Source organism: Phalacrocorax carbo, chromosome 4, assembly GCF_963921805.1.
Source record: "Phalacrocorax carbo chromosome 4, bPhaCar2.1, whole genome shotgun sequence".
Lineage (NCBI taxonomy): Eukaryota > Metazoa > Chordata > Aves > Suliformes > Phalacrocoracidae > Phalacrocorax > Phalacrocorax carbo.
In genome coordinates, this window is record NC_087516.1 from 25,943,620 (window position 1) to 25,971,422 (window position 27,803).

Consider the following 27,803-nt stretch of genomic DNA (forward strand, 5'->3'; position numbering starts at 1 on the left):
AGAGGGAGGTTACAGGCAGCAAGAACAAAAGAATTAAATTACAGGAGAAAGGACATTAAATTGGGGTCACAGGGAGCAGGGCTGTCCCTATCAACAAGATCTCTGTGTTACTGATGGGAAGAGTGATAGATAGCTATCATCATTTGAAGCATTTAAACAATGAGTAGAATGCCTGTAGCAATTCAGCAGTGATTTGAGATAGGTTTGTCTCTTCATCTGTGAGTTGCTGTTCTATAGTAAGAAGAAAAAAAAACAACCAGAAACAAATTGTGAGCAGTTTATTTTATAGACTGTAGTAAAAAATTCCATTTCTGAAAAGCTTTATTGTCACAGATAAGCAATAAAGCCTCAAAAGTCCCCAAATCAAGAAAGTCAGTATTTTTCTCTGCTTTTTTTATAAGATGGTAACAGACAATAGAAACAAATGCTTCAGACATATCCAACTAAATATAAAAAATTCCATATGGCTTCAAATCATTCAGAAGCTAATGTTCACGACTGTTCCTATTAGATCTGAACTGCCTGGTGCAGTATAATGACTGGAGAACCAATTTCAGAAAGCTTCAGGAGGGAAAAGCCACATAAATGTAAGGGACGGAGGTTATCAGGTATTAACATGATGCTGAATCGCTGCGTATCATATTTGCAATGGGCAGTTTGCAATCTGTTCATCCTGATGCATTTAGCACAAGGGAGTCTGAAGTCCTGGCTCTGCAATTTCTGTCTCTGCCTAGTAATTGATGGCCAAACCGCACCTACAAATAACGTGTTAGCACAGAGTGACTTTGGGACCCTGCTCAGCCCAAACAGCTCCGTTACGCTCAGAGGAGCAGTGGAAAGTAAGGAAAGTCCCAGGAGCTAATGGCTCTGGCTACTAATACCCTAAGCTAGTACAAAAGATAGAAATGCAATTTATCAAAAAGTATGAAACCCATGTGGTCTTAATGAGTTATTAAAGACCAATAATAATGATTTTGTGGTTTGAAGCCAAATTAGTGTTTTTCCACATTTTTATCGTAATCCACTAGGATGTTGCAGAATTTGTCAAGGTCTTCCCGGTTTACTGCAGAAATTAAAATGTACTGCAGAATTCTCGCCTGTGATCCTTTGGCCACCTTCCACAACAGCCAGGAACTGTATCTTTTAAGCATCCAGTCACCTAGAGCATTAAATAGGCTGAAAACTGTGCTTGTTCCATGAAAATACAGGATCGTTTCTATCTTTAAACAGCCTTTCTTATCCTATGGAGAATACAAAATAAATTTATTCGCAGATAGAAAATTAAATTATTGCAAGGATTATCTCACACCCGTATGATTAAGTGTAAATTATGAATGAACTGAAAATTGATGTGAAATGTATACTCTCCTACTGAATTTGGTTCTATAGCAAAACATGTTTGTCCATCACTCATATTTCTTAATACCAAAGAATTCTCATGATAGATAAAATGGAGCTTCTCCACTAAAATGCATAGTTGGTATTTTTGTGAAAAGATGGGTAACATAGCTCCGCAAACCAGAAATGGACCCTCTTTCTTCTGGGGTGTATGGTGTGTCTCCTTTCATCCAGTAGTAATCGTATTTCATACAGCAACATCTGAAACCAAAGACGACAATATCAGAAAAAAGAGGAGGTTAAAAAAGCAGTCTTTTCCAATTTATCTTAGATGTCATTCTTTTGACTTCCGCAGTAATGAATTCTCCTCTTTATTGCAAAAGAAAACAACAATATAACTAAAGAGGCAGGAAAAATAGAAGACACACACCAGATTGGAGCAAAAGACCTAAGAATGGCATCTGCCCCGCATGAGTGCGATACAGAACCTGAGTGAGAAGCGCTGGACCTTAGTCACTTTCAGCGAAGCTTGGTGAGCTGGGCACGGGCAGAGCCAGCGGCTGCCCTCGAGAGCGTTCACCGCACCCACCAGGATGAGGAGCGCCAGTAAGGATCTCCCTGAAGTGCCTCAGACTGATTTTCTGCAGTGTCTCCATCTACACAGGGTTCAGCCTGGAACTGTCTTTTAAAGGTAGGTGGTGGTAGGTCTCTTCCCTCCAAATTACCAAGTAAGCTTTGCTCTCTTCTTCCCTCCTGGCAGCTAGAGGAAGGGAGAAGGGATTTGTGTGATATCTGCCTCCCCTCCAGAATCTCTTGCTCTGTGTTAGCTCCTGGGCATCTCTGCATGAACTACTCTGCTCCACCTGCAGCAGAGTGTTCAGAAGTAAATCTGGGGTATTGTCAAGGTCTTAGTGCAGCTGAGACAAAATAAACTAAATTAACCTAATGGGAAAAAATAAAAATAGACCAATCCAAACCACCAGCCGGACAGAAGAATTTGCAGACCTGTGCCCAACTGCATTTTCCATACTGTACTCCTTTACAGTAGGAAAAAAAATGGAAATGATTAAATAAAAACAGCTTTTTCCACACTGCCAAGTGAAAAATACTCCTCAGTAATCATCAGTGAGACAGAATTCTGGGGTTTGGACTGCAGCTCCCAAAGTAGCACGTGATGAGGAACCTGAAAATATGAAAATGCCTGGGTCCCAGCCAAGCTCATCTTTAGTTTTTAGGAACTAGACAATGCTGGGGGTAAAAGCACAGGATTTCTAAACTCCTTATTCTCAGACTGAGTGAAAAAGCAAATGTAGCTTGTCGCCCATTCTGGTAGTTCATGTAGCTGCAGGCCGAATAACAACATCTGTCTCCCTTTTCCTTTACATCATAAGAACTGGGATACGGAGTGTCTTTGGCTGTGAAATTGTACTGAAGGCAGCAGCTGCTGAAGTGAGCTAGAAAATGACAAGTGTAGGCAGGATACAATGCATCAAAAACTGATGCCAGCTAATGGAACAGGGGGTTTAAACAGCCTGCACGGTTCCCATTACAGCCCAGTTCTGCAAGCAAACAGGAGTGCTTCCCTTCAAAAACCTCCAAGTGTCTGTTTCAGAGTAAAAAGCATCCCGGCATGCATTTTATGCAGAGCCCAATAATTGTGCCAAGTACCCTGGAATGTGCTCAGCAATGTGATTCTGTGAGCTCTTTCGTACTGAAAGGAATTTTCCTTTTAATGTATGATTGAAACTTGAATCAATTATGGAAGCAGAAACAGAGGAAGAATTATCTTTCGTGATACTTAAAAAATAAGTATGTAATTGAGTGACAGCATGCAGCCCTGAAAACAATTTAAAGCTGCATGTGGGCATAAATCTTTTTTCATAGTTATCTACAGGAATTCATGAAAGCATTAAAAAATTGTCTCTTACAAAAATGTCCAACTGGCAAACCCAGTATGCCAGCACTAGTAGAAACTCCTGCTTTCAGCAGCATCACACCCAATTTTATGATGACTTTAACCACAGTACTATCACTACTGAGCATTGGAATAGTGCTTTTCAGGGTGTCAAAAGCATAACTGGAAGGATACCAGCAATTTAAAATCACAAATACATGCATGATTTATAAATCTGCTTAACTGTAGCCTTCCTCTGGCTCCTGAGTACACTCGCTACGTGCCTTTGCTAGAATGTTTTGAACTACAAGTTTCACTGTTTCCCCTGCATAATTTGTATCTTCTGTTGTTTGTGTGGGTGTCTTGCTTGAAGACAGAGAGAAAGATTCTTTTAAATACAAAAACATTTTTGTAAAGCCCCAAACACATGAGGAAAACCAGGCGCAGAATATTTTTAGTTGCCCTTTCTGTTCATGCTACTAAGTTCTATGATGATGGCATTTAAGGACCCCTTCAGAAAGGCAGCAGGGGCCTGAGCCAAAGCCCAGGTGGACCCCAGGGGACCTGCATTGAATTTTCCTGGTATTAGGCTGGACTCTGCACAATTAAATTTGTAAATTTCTAGGAGGGGGTATCCTGGGAAAATTACAGCAGTGATGATACTCTGAATGTAGCTGGATAGGAATCAGCCTCTTGTACACTTAGTTGCTTGCTGATCTCATGTGCCAACCACCCCACATGGGAGGTTTCGTGTCCACATGCTTTTAGATTGTAAGAGAGGAAAGGGACCCATCAACTTCTTTTATTTACAATTTCTGTGGAAGAGGTTTTCACCTTTTTTAGCCATATACATGCTTCCCCTGTGTGTCCTCCCTGTCAGTTACCTGTCATCTACCTTATGCTCCAGTTTTATAATCCATTTCACCTGAAGATAAGGTTGTGGCTTAAATCCTATATTCGCTGGGAAACCAACTTGTCTTCTCTAACTATACAGCTACGCTGTCACTCAGACAGAAATAGAGAGACATGAAGCACCTTACATTTTCAAGGATCTCAAAGCCCTTTACAAAGAGAGATGGAAGTGCTGATGGCAAACAGCAGTGTGCTAAAAATCATTGGCAATTGCTGATGTGGAATGTTCATTAGCTTTTATGCAGCCTTTGACACATCCACCAGTTTTATTAAGAGGATTAATGGGAGGCAGGACACTGATTGTTTCATCTTGTCCTTGGAGCATTGACTGTCAGAGACTGATGCAGTAAATAAAGTGTTTGGGGTGAAGTGACCAGTTTGTGTGAATTTGATCTATCAACATCTCAGAGCATGACACTGGACACTTTACAAAAACAACAAAAAAGTCCACAACAGTTGGCTTTAAGACACTGAGTCTTCATTCTTTCTTTCCTCATAAAATGGCAGCACTTCATCCAGGAACTGTCAGGTATGTCTGTATCTGTCTCTAATTTCCCCAAATAAGAGAGAACACTGGTTTGTCCCTAGTCAAAGTTAATGAAATCCATTAATTCTCCTTTCGATTCAGAGAATTCAATGCTGCTTCCCCTTAAGCAAGCAGAGGACAGAAGTACTGCAGGAGAGGGCTCACAATTACTCTTCATGCTATAGACACGTGATTTTTATTCTGCCCTGATCACTGGAAGATTGAAGTGCACCTTTAGCATGGAAGAGGCCAGTCTTCTGGGATTCCGTGTGGCCCTACTGCTGGGGAAAGACAGACTGCCACAAGGGCAGGATGCAGACACAGAGAGAAGTCACTCCTTGGGACAGGCTTTCTTAAGCCTCTAAGGGCAAGTTTAGCCAAAATGTTCCCTACATAACAACGATTTCAGGGCTAACCATCAGAAAATCATCTTGTTGAATGCTCTGATACCTTCAGATAGGCTGTTCGCTGTACATAGGGGTGTTTTAATGGGCGTGGTGATTTGGCTCTTATTTGCCCACTTTTGTTTCTTACTCTGTCAATTCTTTGCTGCTACTGTTTTTAAAGAATGGCCATTGAACCACATACATTCAGAAATGTTACTCCTTTTATGGTTTCACATGCTGCATTGTTTTAAGTAAAGGGGACTAGTAGCCTCACTTCAATGTATAAATTCTGTATTTATCCTTCTGGTCTGCTCTCCCAGATTTCTTGCTATCAGTCCAGCTTGTCTCTGTCTTTTCTTCTGTCACAGAAGAGAGTATTTACTTAAAAAAAAAAAAAAGCAGACCCCGATATACATCCCACAGCACTTTAGAGCTGCTAAAAATAATAGTTGATGCAAGAAGTGCTTTTAAAGTTAAAAGTACCAGTTGATGCACGTAGTGCTTTGTAAAATTAAAAGCATTACACAACCTCTGTTTTAGCTGAGGATAAACAGTTACTACCACGATGCAAATTAGTAATGATGTGTCACCGGCAGAGAAAGAAGAAGTTGGGTCTCCAGAGCATTGTTTTAGTGTGCCGTCCCCTGAACAGCATTGCCTCCAAATGCAAATGTTTGCCCTGAATAAAGCATTCGTGCTTCCTATCTAAATAAACAGCAGCGATGAAACTCACAGTAATTTTGACAGCACTAGGGAAATACAGCTACAGCTGTCATATGTAACGAGAGGACTGTCTTAAAGCACTTGAGAGACTTGGCTCCTTCATTTTTTCCAGGACAGTTACTAATATGGTGGTTTAATGAAAGATGGCAGAAACAGAAAAGGACTCTCAACTTCAGCACTCAAATGTAATAATAATAGTTACCATGAAAATACAGAGACATTGAGTGACCTACGCTGAGAAGATTCCTCTTTGGCAAAGGTACAAGTGCAGATGCTGGTACATTTTTTTATTAGCTGAATTAGCTGCCAGTGTGGTAGTAACTGATGAAGTGGAAGTAACAGAGCATGTGCATGCACCTCGGTGTGCACAGGCTCCTACAGATATATAGATATACACACACATATCCTATAAGCATGTTGATAAACATGCCCACACCCATGTGTGTGGCTGTATGTTTATCAATAGACTTACATTCTGTGATCAAGAGTACTGTTGTAAATATAAGGACATGAAAAAGACATTTTTAAAAACACAAAAAGAAACATGTCTTTTTCTGACATAAAAAGAAAAATTCAGCAGAAAGTAGCAATGTGTCATTGATTACTGCTCTCTCTCCATCTATTAACAAGACAAATACTTCCCTGTTGCAGACTGGAACAATGAGCAAATTATATGCCTTATACTTTGCTCTCCTGTCTGACCTGGGCTTTAACTTACTAAATTCCTGTGGCTAAAACAGATGTTGTTGGGCTTTTCAGCTTTCAGTGTGCTGGATTGAGAGCTGCTGCTGCAACCATCAGCAGGTTCTCCAGCTCAGTAGCAGTAATGATGGTGGTAAGAGCAAGCCTTTCTTTTCCATTTCATCCTCCTTACAGCTGCTGATATACCTAGCACACCTCTGGTGTAGCTAGCCTCCTCACACAAAAATCAAATAAACACTGTGTGCTGTGGTTAATGCTTTCTCTGAGTGCAGCTACAGCTAGCTGGAAATGAGGAGAAGCATAACTCAAAAGTGGTTTGCCTGTCCCCATCTTGCCTGTTCAATCCAGGGCAGGCATTGAGGTAACTCTTAGCAACGAGACTGAAGCTCAATTTGAACCAGAGAAGAGCAGATGTAAGCACTATCCCCAGTGGAACTCTCTCAGGTTTCTAGGTCAGGCTAGAACCCTTCCTTGTTTGAGGCTCTTGTATTGGTGGTTTGAAATGCACATGCCTCAGGGGAACAACTGGTAGTGTGATACAAAGATGATGCTTTTGATCAAGAAGCTCCAAGTACGCACTTCTTAACTCCACCCCACCTCCTTACTGAGTTTTATCAAGTTGGTGGAGTCTGTAACTGTCTTTGCCGGTTCTGGAAATTTAATCACCTTGGTGTTTTTTTTCATTCTCAGTACTCAGCTGTTCATGAGCAGTACTTCTAATGCAGCCAGCTCCTCTCTGTTGAGCCATCTAGTCTTTAGTAGCATCCTAGAGACTTTCTAGAGACAACCCTGGTGCTCAGAGAAAAGTAGACCACAATCTCCTTCCACAGCCTGAGTAAGCGAAAGGACTTCTAGCTAGAGAGCTTTCCTGTAACTGCAGTGTCATTAGCCACTGAGCCGCCCACGAACACAAGTAGTAGTGAGCTGAAACTGACCTTATCAGATGAAGGGGGAAGTGTTTCTTTGCAGGAAGTGAAGCAAAACTAAAGCAGAAAACTTTTATTATTTTCTCAGAGTACTTAGCTTTGAGACAGTACTCCTTTGAGAAATGTTATTGAAAACCTAATGTGATGAAAGGCAAGATCTAGATCTAAGTTCATACCTCTCCAGTCACACCCTTGAATAATTTTTCCACACAATGTCATGTAACATTGCAATTTCATGTATTCAGCATTAATCCCACAATTCACATCCAGCTTCCACATCACTGCCAGCAGTCCTTCTGGCAGGAAGAGTGCATTAGGATCTGGAAAGCAAGCCTGTTTTTACACAGCGCAGCACTGGAACAAGGTATTTAGGGTTTCTCAAGATCTTTTGCTTTCAGTCACTGACCCAGAGACTAAGGAAAGGGATAACTTCATCCCAAAGTGTCCTGGATCTCATATATTGTCTCACAAAGCAACCAAAGGTCTGCGAAGTTGTTCTATCTCTGCCCTTTAATACATAACACTTAAGATAATGACAGCAAAGGAGTACTAGCAGGTAGGTCCCAGCAGTTACTCCCACCTCTAGGAACACAGAGGTTAAATTTGCATGGGAAAGAGCCATGGGTTGTTTGGGGTTTTTTTCTGCTAAAAGATGAGTTTTAGTAAACCAAACATCCTGGAAGAACTAAGTGTGCTACTGATCAGCCATAATACTGTATAAATGAAGGTAATGAATACTAGTGAGCACCCCCTTAGCAACACATCCTACTACAACCTTAGAAATGTCTTGTTTTTAACCCAAGAGTAAATGGTCTTACAGGAAACAATTAAGGTGGGCAGGTACGTGGCAGACAGGGATATGGTAAGATAAAGCTGTACCTGAGAGACAGTTGACAGGCATCAGGAAAAATATGGTCTAGGACTGATGTGGTTGGGAGGAGCCCTGGAGAAAGGAAGAAGCTGCCCCATAGAAAGGCTGATGGGGCCCTGGAAAAGGACCTGCTTGCTCAGCAAAAGCTCATGACGTCCAAATGGTGAACAGCTGAACTCGGATGATCTGAGAACTGCTCTCATCTATGTCACGGACTTCCCAAGTCATGTTATCTTTTTCTGCCTCCTGGTATCCTCATTTTAGAATAGTAGTAATGACAACTTTCCACCTCTGAAAATCCTCATAAGATCTATGGATGGGAATCACTTAAAAAGTGGTCACTATTTTTAATTGCTATAATACACTGTCAAGTAACTGAGCTAGTGTCTCTCAAAAGCCAAACAATAATCTAGCTCAATTATTAATTTATTATGGCAGTACCTCATCTTTTGTCAGCAATGCTGTTCAAATTTCTTCTTTAGCTCTGCTCTCAGAATACAACTTAATTGTTTATTGTTCCACATGAAGCACAAAAATCAAACCGCTCTTCAGTACATCAATTTTTTTAGCACATTAAAAAGGTAGCATGACATGATACTGAGTTTTCAATAAAACTCCATCCAATTTAAATAGATGTAAAGAAAGATCTTAAGCTTTTCACCTAAAGAATTCACCACAACCAGTAATATAATCTGTGCAAGTAGCCATAACCTTGCCTATGCAATTGATAGTCTGTATTACTTATTCAAGCAGCATCTGTTCCATTTCTAGGCATTACAAGTATCACCAGGAAAAAGTATCTCTTACTGCACGTTTCTTCTCAGACTTGTTTCCTTACATCTGGACTTCCTGAAACAATTACTGGAGTACAAGGGCTGGAGAAAGTTTGAAGTGGGAGACTAGTTTTAGCTTCAAGCTGAAACCAGCTTCTTGTCACTCCTTCTGACTGGTGTAATAAACAACAGAGCAATTGATTTCTTTTGGTTGGGGAATTTGACCAGCAAACTAATCATTTCAAACATGTAATTCTCTTCAGAGATCATTTGCATATCACTTCTTTCCTCTGCCCTTGTCAGAAACAAATGTCAACATAATGCTGAAGTCCAGGACACAATATTCTACCTGAGAAAAATAGTGTCAGAATTTGCACTGGGGCCGTCAGGGACACACAGAGTTTAAAAGGCTAACACGTTTGTTTATAGATGACTCTTGGTAGCAGAAAGAAAACTGATTTTGTTTTCCCGCCACCTAGCTCTCCCAGAACTCACTTTCCGGTTTGTCATCTCATATACCTGGCTAGAAAAAGTAGTAATTTATTTTGAGCATACTATTAATTCTAAACATATGAGGCAAAACAGAATAATCAGAGTCGTAAGATAATTACTTACCTTCTACAGTTGATGCACCCACATGACAATGCTCTTGTTCAGGAATTACGGGCAGTATCTCTGTGATCTGTGCAGTAAGTGGAATCTGTTGTTTGCTGGGTTTCACTATTGAATGTTAAAAGCATTTTATCAATAATATTACACAGCAAATACATCTGCAGATTGTTAAACATTGAATCTGCAAGACTGAAAATAATTGAGACCTATCTGAACACAAGGCAGAGGTGGACAGCCAGTTTTCCGGTGGGATTGCAGTGCCTAGAGATGCAGATATGTGTCAGGAACTCCTGAAAGTACTAACAATGTTTTGTATTTAACTTCCTGTTATTTAACTTCCTCTTAATACTAATGGGACTACTGGTCCTAAGTCTCCCTGGGAAGCAGCTCAAAGGTAGACAACTAAATTGCTCTTGGAAATTTTACGAGTAGTGAAAATATAAAAGCATGCAAGCTTGGGGTTAACTAAGAGTGTCCTAAAATTCAAAACCCTACAGTTGGCCAGTTAAGAGGAAGCAACTGAAATTTAGAGTGTGAACCTTGAGATTCATTTTCACATAAGGGCAGCCCAGATTGCCACTCAGGAACACATGGTGTGGCCTCAGCTAATTTGTCATACACACACAGACAGCTACTGGGTGTCATCCAGTTGTTTACAAAGATGACAGCATGCACCTCAGAAGCAGGGAAAAGAGTGGTGATGCCTTTAGCACACTGGCAACACAGATACTGATATGATATCTTACTGGGATACAGATAAAGAAATGCAGAAATAGCACTGTCAGGCTAATGAAGTCAGAGCTGTTGATATAATGCATTTTTCAAAGCAATACTGTAGAACACAAATAATATCTTAACTCCAGGTCCACCCTGTCCCCAGCCATAACTCCTGTAAACCTATAAATGGATTTTCTACTGAGTTCATAACAAGAGGATGAACCATGTCACTTATATGTAGCTACATCCCTATTCCACTTACTATGTCATTTGGGCTTCTCTCTTTACAAATGCAATTAAAAAATGGAGTTTCAATCTTGGTAATTAGATATGAAAAGCAAAGATAAAATAAAAAAGGGGTAGATTTAAAAATAGCAATAGATCTTGTTTCACACTCCAAATGAACCTGGAGAGAATGGGAATGTAGGCTGATTATCCCCTCAGAGCCTGTGTGTACCACTGTTCTGCATGCACGCAAGCTGAGCAGACAAATGGCCCCTTGTGCATCAGTGTGCTACTGAAAGCATTACAGCGGCTATGAAAAGCTCCCCCAAATTCACTGCATCCTACAGATTTTATCCTCCTTTCTGAAACACAAAGTCATAAGGCTTCACATCTTTCTCTGGCAATGTTGCACCTCAGAAATATGTAAGTCTGTGTTAAATATTGAATACTGTGACAAGCTTTGCTTTCCCCAGCATTATTCATCTAAGTTGCAGAGGAAAAGACAACTATTCATTTATGTCAGGAACTGAGAAGGATTAGAAACAAATAGGTGATGCTTCCCTTGGCCAAGATTAAACACATTTCTCCTTTCTCGGCTTTGCATCTATTTGCTGCTGTAGAAGATGTCTCTTGCCTGTCTTCTTTGCTAAGAAGAAAATGTATTGCAGAATACAAGGAGGAGTGAGTCTGAATTCACTGGGATGCCAGCCCTGACGCTACTGAGCCAGCACTTGCGTCTATTTCCAACCTGTCAGCTAATCTGAAGCTGTAGCAATACATCAGAGAGATGGCAGAATTTCGCCTGTTTCCTCTACTCTTGTAGAAGAGGAACTATTATTTTAATAGGATAGCACAGAAAATAATACAGGAATTCAAATAACTGAGAGGAAATCTGTCTTGTTGTATCTTCTGTGCAAATAACAGCTGTCAAGCCCACTTACATCAAATGCTTTGGATGTCACAAAATCTAAACAGTCCAGAAAACAACTGCAGGCCAGAAACCCTGAGGTTTTATTCTCTGCGTCCTAGTTGTCACCATGATCTTACAATGTCCTTCTTTCAGGATAAGTTATAAAATTACCATCCATCAGAATTAACTTTGCATTACTGTGAGCCAGACAAGTGAGTCAGGGAATCCTCTGTTTGTATCCTAAATTGTAATGAACCAAACTGTGACTCCATGAGCCGATGGAGTATCACTGAAAACAAGAGAAGCATACTGTTTGAGCAGTGTAGAATAAGGCATTGTATTTCAACTAAGGTTACTGACCACACAGGCCATAGAGCAATAAATTATTATATTGACAATACAAGTCCCTATCTGCATGGTCCCATTCTAGCATAGGAATGGGAGAAGGCCTTTTTTCCAATGGACTTTCAAAATATGATAAGAATAAACAAGAAATGTCATTCTTATGCCACGGTAAGATGTTTATATGGAAATTTATAGTGGTAGACTTCTAGTAATATAAATTCACACTTAAGTATAACCCATATAATTATATCAATGAAAGTTCCAGTGTGAAAAGACCCTGTTAGCCAGATTCAGTCTAGGTGTTAAATGCCCTGATTTATGCAATGTTTCCTGTGCAACAACTTTTTTTTTTTTAATGATGTAGTGTTCACACACACTGGCCTGCTCCCAACGAGTAGTTCTGTGCCATGTTCCCAGGCTTTTTTTTTTTTCAGGATACAGCTATATGAGAATAGCTATACTAAATCAGTTACTAGCAGTGGAAAAGGTACCAAGGTGGTTTACGGAAAGTGGGCTAAGGGAAAGGTAAAAGAGCAGAGTAAGTATAACTGCCTTCCCTTTCTCTGGAACTAAGGCTGATTTAAGCAGGAAGCTGCACATGACAGTTTAGCAGTTTCTATCTGAGGTCTTTTAAAACACTGTCGAGTCCTTCTAATTGCTGTTATTAATTTATTAGGTTGTTCCAAAACCTCTTCTACTGCCTCTTCGATTTGAGAAAGTTCCTCAAAGAAATTCTTGCAATAAAAGTCTCTTATATGGGAATCTCCCTAAGATTCTCTGTCATGAACAGAAAGCAAAGAATTAACTTTTCTTCTATGGATTATTTTCCATGTGCTACTACTATCAAGTCCTACTTGGTACAAAAATGCTCTGTGTCTAGAAAAACGGATTAGCCACTTGAGGAATACTTACCTCTTGCACTGAAGAAAAAACACCCTCTACTCTTTCCCTTCTCATGTGGCTTCATTTAAGGGCAACTGTGTTTTGTCAATGCATACCATTCAAGAGGCTGTCTCACATAAATGCAATGGCAGGAACAGATCCAAAGTCTACAAAACATGTTCTGTACAGCCTACACTCCAGTGCATACTTTTTTGGCTTAACAGCACAGACAATGTTTAGTCAACATTTATAACCACAATGCTTTAAAGCTCCCCTGTCTTCACTATATGTGCTCAATCCTTTGTAGCACCATGAATTTGAAAGGCTGTAATTTTAATCCTACCCTAGAGAACATAGTACACATTACTCCTCCTTTCCTCTGGCCACCGGACTTAATGGTAATGATTCGTGGACACAGAGCCACTAACAGTTTCCCAAAACTAGCATCCCTGCTGTAAATTATCTTTTTGTAGGATGACAGTGGTATTAAGACAGTAATTTCCTGAGTCTACCTAGGAAATCATTCTGAATCTCGAAGTAAAGGTTTTCTTATTTTTCTTCCCTTATCCTTTCTAAACTGTGAAAAACTTTTATTAGTACCTCTACATCTTTTCATCTGTATGAGATACTGTCACATCCTCTCAGATACATAGTTGTTTAGTCTCATTATGGTGATTCCAGGGTGGTTGAATTGTCTTCAGTGGATCTCAATGTTTTGTTTCAACATTCCAAGCTATGGACTAATGACAGTGAAAATATTAACAATGGTTCTTGAAGTAGTCATCTATAGCTATTTATAATCCCTTATCACAGTAGCAAACCTTAAACTTAGCAACTGTGGAAAAAAAGAAACTCTTTTCATATGGTGTTGATTCCACTTTAAATTATATTGGTATAAATTGGGAAATTGACTGGATTGACTGGAATTATGGTGTGTGAAATCAAGGAATTTCCTGTTAAAATAAAACCTTTTATAGCAGTTCATACAACTAAGCATCTTTCTGTGTTAAACAGATAGATTGAAGTGGGAGGAACATAGAAGTAAGGATGACAGACCAATATGGGATTCCTATTCTCTTGAGTAAAATCTAGTAAAACTAGATTTGAATTTCCATAAAAATACATTATCAAAAATGCCTCTGGATATACAACACTAAAAATGCCATCGTGAACATGCTGATAAAACAGGTATGGTATCAGTAAAGATACTCAAGACAAAAGATGTCAGAAAGATAATTCCTCTCCTGCAGGATGAAAATAATGAGCTCATAAATACATCTTAGATGTAGCCAGTGCTTTAAAAGTGAGGAGCATAAATTGTACTCCCAGGAGAGTTCAGACAGACAGGGAACTATTCACTCTTTCCTAGGTAAAATTGAAATGCCATGAGTTACTGAGTTCTAGAGAGAAATTATTGAGTCTCCCCTTATTTCTGAAGAACCCACAAAACATACAGGGAGGTGCCCAAGCCTAGCCAAATTTAAAACCATTTTTTCCATTTGCCAGCTTGGTAGTTGTTCTTGTTTTGGAGGGAGGTTAGTTCGCCATTCAGAGCTATTATTCTATATGTCCATGTTAATCTTTTTAAAGACAGAGCTCCTTTCATGAACCGAAAATCCATGGAATTCATTAAAACATATTACTTTTCCAGCAATATCAGTAACACTCAGAGCTACAGATGCTAATTTCCCCTCACACAGAGATTTGTTACCAAATCAGAATTTCTGGAACCAAAACTTTGAGTTTAGCCATGCCATTTAATTTTTTGGTGCTAAACATACTACAGTCTCAGAAGACCACCTTTGAATTCCTATCTGAGACTAGAGAATTGTACTTTGTGGGCATTTTCCCCTAGAAATAGGCTACAAAGTGCCAGAAGAGTAATTCTCTGAGTCTACAGCCACCCATTCCATCCTTTGATAGCAGATTTTATCAAGAGTCCTAAACACATAGAGCATACGTACGTGTGGGTCCATGTCTGTATACTTTTCATACACACACAAAGCACTCAGCTGCCAAGCCCCAAATGTGGCACACAACATGATCAAAAATTGAAATGGAGGTAAGAAACCCAAAGCCATTAATGCAACATATTTGGAAGACTGGGAGAAGCATTCCCACAAGATATACATAAGTCTTCTTGTAGTTTCGTCATCAGAATTATCTGTTTATGATACAAAAATGTTTCCATAATATAAGCCAGATAAAATTTGTACAGGATCAAGGCAACTCGGAAACAAACCTGAAGCATCCTCTGACAGGAAAAACTTAAAAGGTCTTTCCTGACCTCCTCATGCCTCAAGAATTGTTAGGTTTTTATTTCACTTTTGTATTACTTACCAGGAAAAGGATGGATTTTAGTAGCAGATATGGTTCTTGCATGTCTAGAACTCTTTCTTCTTAGAATGGTAGAAACATCTGCTGCTCTGTGTTTACAATCTGTTTTAAACAAAATGCATTATCCTCAACCATAGAATTACATATGGCACTGATTAGACAGAAAGCTGGTAAACACCTTCAACTGTTAAACACCTTCCATCAAAAAACAGGAAGGTTTTGAAATAAGGTGATAAGGAAAACCTAGGGCCAGACATTTTATATTTTCCTGAAGGAAATTTTCTGGAAATTCCATTCAGGCTTTCCCCTTCAAATTATTCCTTCCCTCCTCTCTACTGTACACCTTGAACAAATTTTGGAAGGTTATAAAAGAAATACATGTTCCAGTATAGGTTCAGACTCACACTGCTGACAGTGGAACAGAAAGGCTGTACTGGCGTCCTAGGGAGCTAATGAATTCTTTGCACATGTGGGGTGTTCATCTTCGGAAGCACAGTTTGAGACCAAGCTCTACACCACCCAGAGAGAGAAAGATAGAGCGGTGTTGAGCACCTCTGACTCTCCTCAGCACCCAGTTCATAAACTCCTCAGTCTTTCCATCCTTCTGCTGCTTTCCTAATACTATGCTCTTGGTGGGATTATTGCTGTTGATGTGCAGCTCTTATGGTTAGCCCTGGTTTACAATGACAGCTGTTCAGGGCTCAGCCAGCTTCTGGTTACAGGCTCACTCCAATTCTACATAATAGAATTGATTTTTATCTTTTTCTTTTGAGAACACTAGAAAACTTCCTCTTTAAGAAATTCATTACATTATTTTGGTCATGATGTTTTTATGAATAGCCAGTGGAGATCTAATGCACTGAAGCCCTAAGCATGCACTGTAACAGTCAATGTCAAAGCAAGCTCTGGAAGTGGTCGTAAGACAAGAGTGGAAGGGAAAAGGCAAAGGACTAATTTCTAACTTACCTCCTTTGTCGTGCATTGGTAGTAACCTCCACCAAGTTTATTTGGACATTTTATTTTATGCACTCATGGAAATAACTTCATTAATGTTTCAGAGATTCTTAGAGTCTGCCTAGCAGAATGTCTTAGAAGGTCTCAAGAGGAAATGAATAATTCTGTATTTCTTAACAAATTTCAGTAGCGCTCAGAAATCAAGAGAAAAACTACTGACTGAATTATGACTGTAAAAATTCTTAGCAGCTGTTTTAGGCACATAGTAAATATTCTGCTGTGTTCCTTGGGCAGCATTGAAAAAAGCAGTATGTAGACTTGCAACTAAAGGTGGCATTGCAATAGATACACATAAGGAATACAACCTTTAAATCTGATTCTTATGTGCTTGTCTTTTTGTCAGTAACACATTGATGTTTTTTGTAATGTTACATATTGTAAATTTAACTAATAAAAACACTATTTCTCTATTAACAGTATTGTAGAATCAAATCAGTAATTAGAAGCCTCAGAAGGGCATCTTTTTCTCCCTGCTCATGTCCATGACAATTCTCAAAAAAGTGCATTTAATAGAAAACTGATGTTTAAGAATAAAGACAGTAAATCATTACTCATCACTACTAATAGTTCTGCATTAAAAACGGGATGTTATGACTCAAAGCTTAGAAATCATATGACATTTATAGGTAGCTTTGAAATTACAAATAAAAGTCCTTTACATTATAGCATTTAATAACCCACTTATAAAGACCTAATTTAGACTTTGTGGGATTTTAATACCCATAAAATAGGTCTTAGAATTTGGGTCTAGCAATAAGTAAAAGATCACATATTTTAACCAATATAATCCCATAAAGAGCTTCTCTAATCATTGGGGGGGGGGGGGGGGGCACAGATTTACCATTTCAAGCAAGTATTTTGCTCATTCATTAAAATATATATGCATAAAATATTTACATTATGCGAAAAAATCACAGAAACATTTTGTGTGGGGGCACTCTTCTTCCTTCTCTTCAGTTATGATTAAAGCCAGACTCCTATTGCTCTTTCATTACAAAACTGCCTGTGGATACAGTAAGGAAGATCAGGGAAATGGATATGGCTCCTCATTTTTTTTTATTACCCCTGTGACCAAGGTCTCCATTCAGCTGCTCTGGATTACAAGGGTAATGGACATCCACCTGGTAATAGCAACTAAATGCTGGTTCTCTGGAGGCATTCTGCCCGCGCAGGGCTAACACTGGTAGAAAGCCTCAGGAAATTGCTGTGAAAAGCAACCAAGAGCTATTATCTCAGGTAACAGGTTAAGTAACACTCTTCTCACACTGATGAAAGGGAGCATGCTCCCTGTACCACCTACCTCTGACTTGGGATGAAAAACAGAGACCAGCAGCTGACAAGCGGTCAATATTCTGCATTGTTTTTGTGCAGAGGACTGTATCTTGATTGCTCAAAAGTCTCTTGCTCAGGGAACACCTACGATTTTATTCTTGATTTCTGCATTGTATATTACTAGAAGAAATACTGAAAAGCCCAATTTCAGCCTGTAACCCAAGTGATTTGCATGGGAAGAGCCTGTCTTGGCTGGTGAAGGCTTTCTGTAGAAACAATTGTTTCAGTCTCTGAACTAAGGACAGGTTCTTTCATAGGAAAGTTTTAATCACTTGAAATAGTAAATAGTGCTGGTTTGGAAACCACAGCAATATTTTCTTTGCCAAAATAACAGCAAAGAGAATAAACATTATCTGTGCTTAATTCAGCTCTGGGGTTAAGAAGGCACACCTTCGTTGACCTGTATGGGATTACACCACCGCTGAATTTAGACAACCAGTTTTCAGGACAGACAGCTGAGCGCATATCTCCTCATATCTATCCTATAATTTTTCTTGACCTTGACCTAGATGAATCATCCTCAGGAAGGAAAGGGTATTTCAATCTGCTTATATTGGTCATTGGCATTTCTGCTTCAGGCCTTTAACAAGGTTCAACTGTAATTGTTTTATCTACTGGAAGCAGTCTGAAACCAGAAATTTATATCACTAAAGATCATAGGCCACCAAGCATCTATCAAAACCCCCATATTTCATTCACCATCAACAAGCCTGGATTTGCATCTACAATTCAGAAGTAACAGGTGATGGTATCAATTATCTCAGTATTTCAATCCATCAGTAAGAAGCTTTTACCATAATACAATTAAAATATTAGTGTCTGAACAACATTCATAATCAAGAGCTTTCTAATTGTAAATTAAGACATTTTTCATTGCACAGATATTTAAATTAATATAGATTAACCTTTTGTTACTTACAGTTCTGTTCATTTTCTTGGACTATTTTGTAGATGACGACTGAAATAGTAAACACAAGAACTACTAGGATCATAGTGAGCCAGATGATCTTTGTCATACACATTGGATCTGTCCATAAAATGTAGAAGAGATAAAATGAAGCAGGAAATCACTGGCAGAAAAAAGCAGAACAATCTATCTTGGTAGGTTTTTGGAACATGCCTATCCCCACACATGAAAATTTAAAGCAAAAGAGATTATGCCTTTTTCTTTTGGCCTTCTTTATTGTTTGAAATTAAGTTTCCTATCCAGAATTTAGCTTCATTTCACCTGTACCTCCCCACGTCTGAAAGAGTTATACATAGCTAAGTGAATGAAAACTTTTCCTATTTGTATAAACTGTTACAAGCAACTCAGCCAGGAAAGAATGCTTCAAAGATCAACATTTATTTTTAAGGTAGAACAAGGGTAATATATATCCCATTGCTTGGATGCATTCTATGTTTGGATGGAGCACAGAAGGAATTGGTCCACTGTCCAACACTGACCTGTACTGGCATTCTCAGCCTCGTGGCCTATCTTCATATACAGGAGAAGATACTACACATAGAAATGTTCTTATCAACAAGTGAAGTAATGGCACTAACAGGGCCCCTCTGGGAAGTTCTTTTAACCATAGCTGCCTTGGGGGAGGATCATCATGGGACTGGGTGTAGGAGGTAGACTGCTCTTTTGGACAACAGCTGCTGCAGAAATGCACCCACATTCCACAGGGAATTAGTTCAGTAACTAGTACAAGCCAGGACTATATACCGCAGAGAAAGGACTTGGGGAACTTTTCTCCCCAGTTGTTTGAAAGACCTTTCAAACTTCTTTGGCAGCTGCATGTTAATGCATACCTTAGCATTGTCAAATAACTATTTTTGAAACCAACTATGTTACTATGATTCATACAAAATCAAATTACAGACTATAGCCAAACCACTGTTTTGCTTTCCTTGACTTAATATAATATAATTAGACCTACATCAACTTCCTTTGTGTATCTTCTCCACTGAGAAGTCATGAGCTAACTGCCAATAACCCCATGGCTCTTTGAGGTAAGCACAGATCATCCCTCCTAATTCAAAACTAAAAATATCTATTATACAGTCATTCTGGCTCCTTTCAGAGTACTTTACCCCATCTTGTAGTGACTGGTAATGACTCGTGCATCAACCTTGCCTAGTCAAAGCCCTGAACACCTCTCTAGCTTTATTTTGAAGTAAAGAGAAAAAAGATGTGTTGTTAATTTTTATTGTTAATTTGAGATAACTACTTCCCAGGTAAATCACCATCAGCAAAGGGTGGTTAGCTCATAGATTTGACACAAGTTAGCAGGCAAGTTACAAACTGTACTCCTCTCATAGCTAGACCTACTTATTTAAAAAAACCTAAGCTTCCCTCTCTTCTCTAGAATTTTACCTGGACTTATTTAACATAGGTTTAGCCAACTCCAAAACACTTTTTTTTTCTGGCAAAGGTATAGTATAAAATGCATTTGCCATACAGAACTAAATGGAAGTAATAATTCAGCAGTTCCCAGATGGCAAGCATTGCATACAGATGTGCTGGAAGCTCCGGTCATGTGGTCAGGCAATCAGCCAAAAAACTCCTGCAGCACAGAGGGAAATGTAAAAAGCTGACTTGCTGTCCTCTGGGAAAACTAAGCCTAGTTCAGCTGAAGATTTCTCTTTTAAGTGTACTGTAGTAAGCCTGTATAGTAGGATACTGCAGTATGACATTAAGAAAAGCCAAACCTGTCTCCTGGTTCTTCTGCTGCTGAAGTTAACAGGAATTTTTTAATTTACCTCCAAGAAAATGGGGTTATGCCATTATGGGGGAGGGGAGAGGAAAAAAGTAATTCCAGCTTTTGTCACACATGCAATTTGTGAGTCCATCACTGCTAAGCAAAAAAATGTACAGACACTTACTTTGCTGTGTTGCTTCTAGGAAAGAAAAAGCCACAATTAAACTTGCTTTAAATCACTATAAATACTGTCAGTTGCCTACTAAAACTGGTCTTTTACTAAGGGATGACCAAAACTGTATTGTTTTCTTGTGAAATACTTAAATACCTTCAAATGCTTGCTGAAAGCAGAGAACTACCTACTGGAGATTTTTTGCCAGATTCATATTGTTTCTGGTTCGATTTCCATTCTGACTCCCCTTTGTAACTTACGTTCCACATAAGACTTGAGCTGCAGTGAAATATTTATACAGTCGTTTTGGTCTTCCGTCATTGCCACTAGGCAGGAATGATTTAGGTATTCTTCAGCTGCATTTCTTCCTCTGACTATAGAATTGTTGATGTGGATTTCCAGCAGATAGGAAGTATTATGCTCTACTTCTTCTTTCTTGGAAGTCGTAGTGAGATTAAAATATTTATAAAAATAAATAACATCTTTTCTTTTCACTTCAAGTAAGCCTTTTGCTTTTGGAACTAAAAATAAAAAAAAAAAACCACCCACTGTTATATAACATGGTAGACAAAGAGATGGCTGTCAGAAAGAAAAATAAAATAAGTTCTCTGTCTCATTTGCAAAAAGGTACAGTAGGCTTCTACATTATTGGCTATGATAAAATGGACAAAAGGATACCATGTAAAGTAATTCTGAACAGATCTGAAAAGTATTTATTATCCATACAAGATATATTTCCCCTGCAAATTATAGCCCCTTTTTTGCTTTACTACCAACTTCAGAACTTTTCATGTTTTTGTTATTTCATGGTCTGTTATCAAAGGTGCAGAGACAAAAATCAGGCTATGAAATAAATAAAAACCAAATGAAAGCCATATGTTGATAGAGCTTTGAAGTGTACATCTAGTCTATCTGCTATCAGTTGCAGAAGGTCCTTTTTTCAGTTCACACAAGCTGTGAGACTTGCTCAATGTTAACAAGAAACACAGGCAGGTGAGACATTGTCAAAAGTGTTAGAATTTTACAGGTATAACAGAGAACAGAATTTGTCCACATATTTTTGTTTTGTTAATTTCCATATTTGTTGAGACAGCTATTTTGTAGTAAGAAAATTATGCATTTGGTAAAGAACTCCATTTCTCACATTCAGGACTTGGCCTGTTCACCCTGTTGCTGATAATGCTAGGAAAGCAAAATCCAGGGGCATCCTCTTCCCCAAAAGTTTCCAGATACTTTGCAAGTGTATACGGCCCAGAGAGAATATGCTGCTACTGCTCTGAAAAGATGTGTATGTTGCTGAACTCTTCTCTGTATTGCTGTGGCAGTCCTTATTCAGTGCTGCCTTCTAAGAAACATGTAAGGCCATTTCTGATACATCGCAGTTATGGATATCATAGACTACAAGCACAAAAATGGTTATTTCTCGTATAGCTGCCATCTGAATAGTTACCATCTTTGAATTAGTACTTCAGATATTTGCCCACAACCTATCTTCATATAATATCAGCAATCAACATGTAGAGTTCCACAATGACATTCAAAATCCAATTTAGTGTGAAAACAAATCAGAAACTACAACTCCTTAAAAATAAATGAAATATTTTAGAAAATTTAGCAAGATTAAAAGAATAAATATGGGGTTACAAGAGCATTCATAAAAGCCAGGTGGCAGAGGTCAAATTTGCAGCAGAAATATTCCAGGTGGTTGCTGGATAAGGCACTCCTTTCTCACAGCGTCTTCCTTCCCAACAAGTACAAAGCCCCCTGAAGATAATGACAGCCCCCCCCCAATTTTATACAAGATCTTCAAAGAAAAGAAATCAGCATTTTGCTAGGGACATGTTTCAGTGAGAGCCAGGAATGAATGCTACTGAGAATCTGGCATAAAACCTGCATTTTCTAGCTATGCCAAACAAACAAACAAATGTTCATAGATTTTCAAACACCTTAGAGAACCAGCATATTATAATTTTCTTTTAACTACCAAATGAAAGCATGCCTTTTATGTCACAATTAACTAGATAAAAATTAAGTATTTCTCTTTCCCTACTTACTTTTTTTAGTTCCTGACCCTGATCCTTGAGGATCAGCGTTCACATCTCTCTTGGATTCACACTCTGTGTGTTTAGCATGGGACTCTTGTTCCTTCCTGGAGGACTGGCAAATACACAGAATATTTTGGAAACTGGAATGGTTTACAATTGCCTTCAGTAAAACAGTCTGGTTTTCTCTTCTTTGTTGCAGTGATCTTCTGCAAGAATTGTTAAAAGTACAAAGCGGAAAAGTGGTCTTATTTGATGAACAGGTATCCAGGCATGAGACAATTACAGTGTTAGCTGGGAAAAAAAAAAAAAAAAAAAGGTACTATGTTAGCAAGACAGTCATATAGGACCAATGGACAAATATGTGCACAGAAGCATCTACTTTAACCATCTTACACTTTCTTTCTTGAGGGTTATGGCAGCCTATTGAATGCATCAACAAGTGAGAGACAGCAAGCACAGTCTTCCCACAACCTCAGTACTGGACTTTATTGCTGAATTGTATGAAATGTCTTGTAATACTAACTTGAATTTACAGCAGTATCTAGTTACATCCCTGTTTCAAAGCTCCTCGGTTTTGATTGTACTTCAAAAGAAGATGAAAGCACTCATGTTTGGAAGGGTAACTTAGCCCTGGAACTGTGCAGTTGCAACACACCAGTGCAATTATGTTGCAAAATAGCTCTAATCAGAACAAAAACTTTCTTTCCAACAACATTGAAACCACACTGAAAATACACAGAAACGCTGCTGCATCCTCTGACCACACCCTTCCTGTTCTCTTCTGTTCAGTCAACAAACATGAACCTTAATTACGACCACAGCTTTTGGTATCCACAGTCAAATTTCAGTATCAAATTACTGTAGCTAGAGTACATTAATGCAGTTCTGGGAAGCACCAGAAAACACATAGAATTAATTATTAATGAGTGTTATTTTAGCTGTCTTCCATGTTAAAGTAAGGCTTTACTGTACAAAACATGCATTTTTACTTGAGTTTACTTTGAACTATTTTTTCAACATGAAAAAATAAATTAAGAATAAAACATTTCTGGAATCCCAACATGAAATATGTATTTATGAACACAAATAACCACTTCCTGACATTGATGCAGCACTAACCTAGAGTTTTGTAGCTGGGATTCCAATTCTAGTAGTACCCTTGCATTTCTATGAAAAGGAAATTTTGCATCGAACTCCATTAGGAGTAATTGGAGTAACATGTTCATAAATCCTTATGTAGAGAGAAAAACATAGCCTTTAATTGCTCCAGTGCTCAGCAGCAATCTGACAGTTTCAACAGGCCACCTGTGCTCACATCACAGCAGTCTGACCTCAGAAACAGTTCAGTGAAGGATTTCAGACAGGATACAGAAATAAAATCCAATGCCAAAGCCAATTATCTTCACTTTACTAACACTACATAAGAGAGTCATAAACTCCTCGTAAAACAAAATAAGTTGATATGTAAGATACACATCCTAATGCAGGTAAGAAAATAATTCATTTTAATCAAAAAAGGAAAAATGCCAGACAAAATTTGGGGCTTGATCTTTCCCTGAGGAGAGTCAAAATGTTTTCCTCAAAGCACTTATGGTCTGACCCATGCAACCTGGAGTGGAGCAGGCTCTTGAGGACAAGTTCTTCCAGCTGAAGTAGGTGTTTTTGCAGATATTCTCTGTGGAGATGACCCAGGAGCAGAAACTGAATGCTTATTCTGCACTCCTGGCAAGGTATGTGTGCATCTGGGCAACCAGTCTAAAACCACTGCTACACCTGTCAAGGTCAACTAATGGTAATTCCCTACCATACCCCTTTCACCAAGAAATTTGTAGGGGGACTTGGGAATCCACTGGCTGTGCTGTGGCAGCAGTCCATGTACAGCACTATGAAGTCCATTTTGGACTTCACACAGGGCTAGACGGGCTCCAGAGCTGCCTGTGAGCCACACTGTAGACATGTAAAAGGCCCGTTACCTGAGTGGAAAAAGTTTTAATGCTGTCCTGTTAGGGAAGGTGCTTACCATCCTCTTGAAAGATCTCTGCTGAGAAAGTAATTCAAATTACTATCTAGCATCAGTAAACTTTATTTTCTTCCAACTCAGAGGACTGTGGACTTTCTAGGGGAGGAATATATATTGTTGAACATTGTAAGCAGGGCTGCAAAAAGACTAGACTTTCCCAGTGGATTATATAGCAGAGAGAGAGCCGTACCCACAAGAGGCTTGCTCCTTACTGCAGGACAGGGAAGAGCCCTCCCAAATGTAATAATCACTAGAAACGTGGAAAGGTTTTCGTGAAACCTGAATGCAGGCAGCCTGAAAAGTGGAGAGGACCACTGAGATGAAACCAGGCAAAGCATCTCTAGGAAATTGCTGTATATTCAAAGATCTGAAACCCGCATGCTTAATGTTAGGAAGTTCTGTGATTATGAAATTCCTTTATTAAGCCTCTATTTACAGGGTGTTTTTCCATAGAAAATCCAATTCCTTTAAAATGAAATTATTCACTCTTTGATGTTTGACAGTAAGGTCAGTGTTTTGTTCTGGTAATAGTCATGTCATTGTTTATTTACATAGTCTGTGCTAGCAAATACTTTGATTACTTTTGCATGGAGGTAAACCATTAATTATTCCAACATTGTAAACTGACTCATCAATTTTATGACATTCAAAACTTATGACAGTTTACCAAGTTTGTTTGTTTATGAACTATGAATTATATTCTAGTTACTGTCATGTTTATTCTTTGTGGTTAATGAAAATAGATGTGTAAATATAAGTAAGCTAATCTGGATATATTTTGATATTAATTTTTTTCAGAAAATTATGCTTCATAAATAATGTATTTCATGACGCCTGGGAATACACACCACTTGTCAAAGGCATGCTTTTGATTATAACATTTATCTATTCAAAAACTTAGGAATGGATATGACAAAACTATTCAAATTTTAATTTATTTATGGATTTGTAAGAAAGCACTGAATGCATAACTTCCACACATATATTTTGTATTCATACCAAATCCAGTATCAACCTTTAGGATCACCAAGATATATTTGGGATTTATGTTAAAAGATTTTCTTCACTGAGTTACACTTACTCTGCTCTACTTCTTGCCAGATTACCATGGCATATCTCTTTCACAGACAGCATCTCATACCAGACAGTAATCATACAAAGTTTCGTAGGCATTTAAGTATAGAAACTTAAAAAAAGTTATTTTTAAAGACATGAGTACATGCTATAAAAGAACATACATGCTTTAACTACTCTCTTAATGACAAAGATAGTAAGTAAAAGTACAGTTGCATGGAAATAGTTACCAAAAATTTTGCAGTGTACAAAAATGAATAACAAACCATGATATGCATAAAATTAACTGTTGGTTAAAAATCTAATGAAAAAAACCTATATGCTTTGCAAAGTCCATACGAGTACAGCATCCTAAGCATCACTTTTAGGAAAGCATGTGCCAACTTTTCAATTGCAATCAGACTTTAGAATAAATAAAAGGCTAATTTAAAAACTGATCACTCACCTTCATGGATTTTGAAAAATTCAGGTAAACATAAAATAAACATGGTAATTATTCCTAGTCCTAATCTGAAGAGTTCTGAGTTTCTCAAAAGCAAGCACATGTCACTGAAGCACTCCCATCTAGCATAGTGGTGGTAACTTCCTTCCTGGTTTAGCTTTTAACTTAGTGCAGACTTTATGCAAAATAACATCGATTCATTTCTTTTTTCTAATACAACTTTTCTTTTTACTTCTCATTACGTTAAGCTGTAGAAGGCCAAGTCTGTTCTTACAGTGGTACAGATGAGGGTCATTGAAATGCACATGCTGAAGATAAAATTCATGTACCACAATGAAAATAAGAGAAAAATCATGCATAGAAGCTATTTTATTCATTTGGGGTAGTTTTGTTTTAGGAACACCACCCCCTAACGGCCACTTTCATAGATCTTCTAAACAGTAAATGGATCACCTTTGTGAAGGAAATTTGTTCTCATTTGTCCTAGAAGATTTTTTTAAAATTAGTCAGACCCTCATTATAAAAATGAGTCAGAACCACGTGAGTCAGATATGTGCGCTTTATATTTGTCATGTTAGCAAATTAGCTCTACTTTGTGAGAGACTGCATTGCCCCTGAAATATCTTCCACATCAGTTATGTATATTTTTGTTTTCAGTGTTGCATGGTGTTCACCCATCCTTTCTGCCCAGAAGGAATGGAGAAAGTACTGGAAAATAACAGAAGAACTTTGTCAGGTAATATGTGTATCTATCCCTTTCTGATACATTCAGACTTTCGTTGCTGGTAGTATCCAGGGTCAGAATAGAATAGAAATTGCCCTACAGGATCACACCCCAAGTTCAGCCTGATATAATCATATAATAATATAATAGCTCGTGGAATGTGTTGAGTTTCAGGTTCTACAGAAGAAGGTTTCCAAGAACTCTGCAATAAGCAGATGGGGAATATATATTTTAGAGCTACTGTACAACACATTTTATTTTAGCGTCTGAGTTCAGGAGGCCCACATATGATCTGTCCACACATCCCAGGGACACCCTAAGCTTTAGACATTATTACCCTTAGCAGTTGTGCACATGTAAACTAGCTGAATCACATACATGTGTGTGGCCTGACCCGCCAACTGAAGTGAAGAATATGGGTTTTCCATCCACCTAGCTAATAATTTTCACACAGCTGGAACAATCAGTACCTTTGAAAACTCTATCCTTTGGTCAAATGTCGTTAATATTGGCTAAATGTTTTAAAGTCAGCCGGGAGGAGAACTGGCAGACAGATGAAGCACACGGCCACGCAGGCCACATTTCCTCACAGAATTAGACAAAGAAAGGACTATATGCCTCATTACTACATCAGACTCGTACAACCACGCCTCAGCAATAATCTCACATGCCTTTAAATTAGTTTCATCAGTAAGAGGCACATCTGACTGTCACTCAGTTGATTAATTGGGAAAATTATTCTACCTTTGTATGGCAGAGGTCACCCGTAAGGCGTTACATAGCAAGGGTGGCAGAGGCTGGAGCGTGTATGCTCATTAGATGGTGAGTACAGGCTGCCTCAGCACCACACGGTGCCAGGATTCTGAGGGGCGCTTAACGGTTGCTTTGTGTGTCACTACAGATTTATTTCACTTAAACGGGGGAGTGGGAAGTTACGGAAACGCTTCGCTCTGTGGTTTTGGAGGACAGGCGAGAGTACACTGGGGCAGGAGGAGAGCTTTTGTAGGGTTCATCAAGAGAAACCCCACGAAAGGCAAAAGCGCCCGCCTGATCCCTGAGAGTATCGGCCGCTGCCCCGCCACAGGCAGCCAGGCGCTGCCCATGCCCTCGGGCGCGCGGAAGCCGGCGGTTGCCCGGCGGCGGCGCGCGCCTCCCGCCCTGGGGCAGGAGCCGGAGCCGGCAGCTCGGCAGGGCGGGTGGGGGCATGGCGCGGC

At 38.9% G+C, this 27,803-nt stretch overlaps 1 protein-coding gene across 1 annotated transcript; it reads right to left on the bottom strand.

The window, feature by feature from the left end:
* Positions 1 to 208: 208 nt before the first annotated feature.
* On the bottom strand, positions 209 to 27,795 carry LOC104051085 (transmembrane protein 156). The gene is made up of 8 exons (XM_064450788.1): positions 27,526 to 27,795; positions 24,562 to 24,643; positions 22,339 to 22,620; positions 20,545 to 20,805; positions 18,345 to 18,452; positions 15,083 to 15,181; positions 9,667 to 9,771; positions 209 to 1,599 (listed from the first exon to the last, which is right to left on the bottom strand). Exons 1-8 carry the CDS (start codon positions 27,793 to 27,795, stop codon positions 1,586 to 1,588), a joined length of 1,221 nt encoding a protein of 406 aa, XP_064306858.1. The 3' UTR covers positions 209 to 1,585.
* Positions 27,796 to 27,803: the final 8 nt, after the last annotated feature.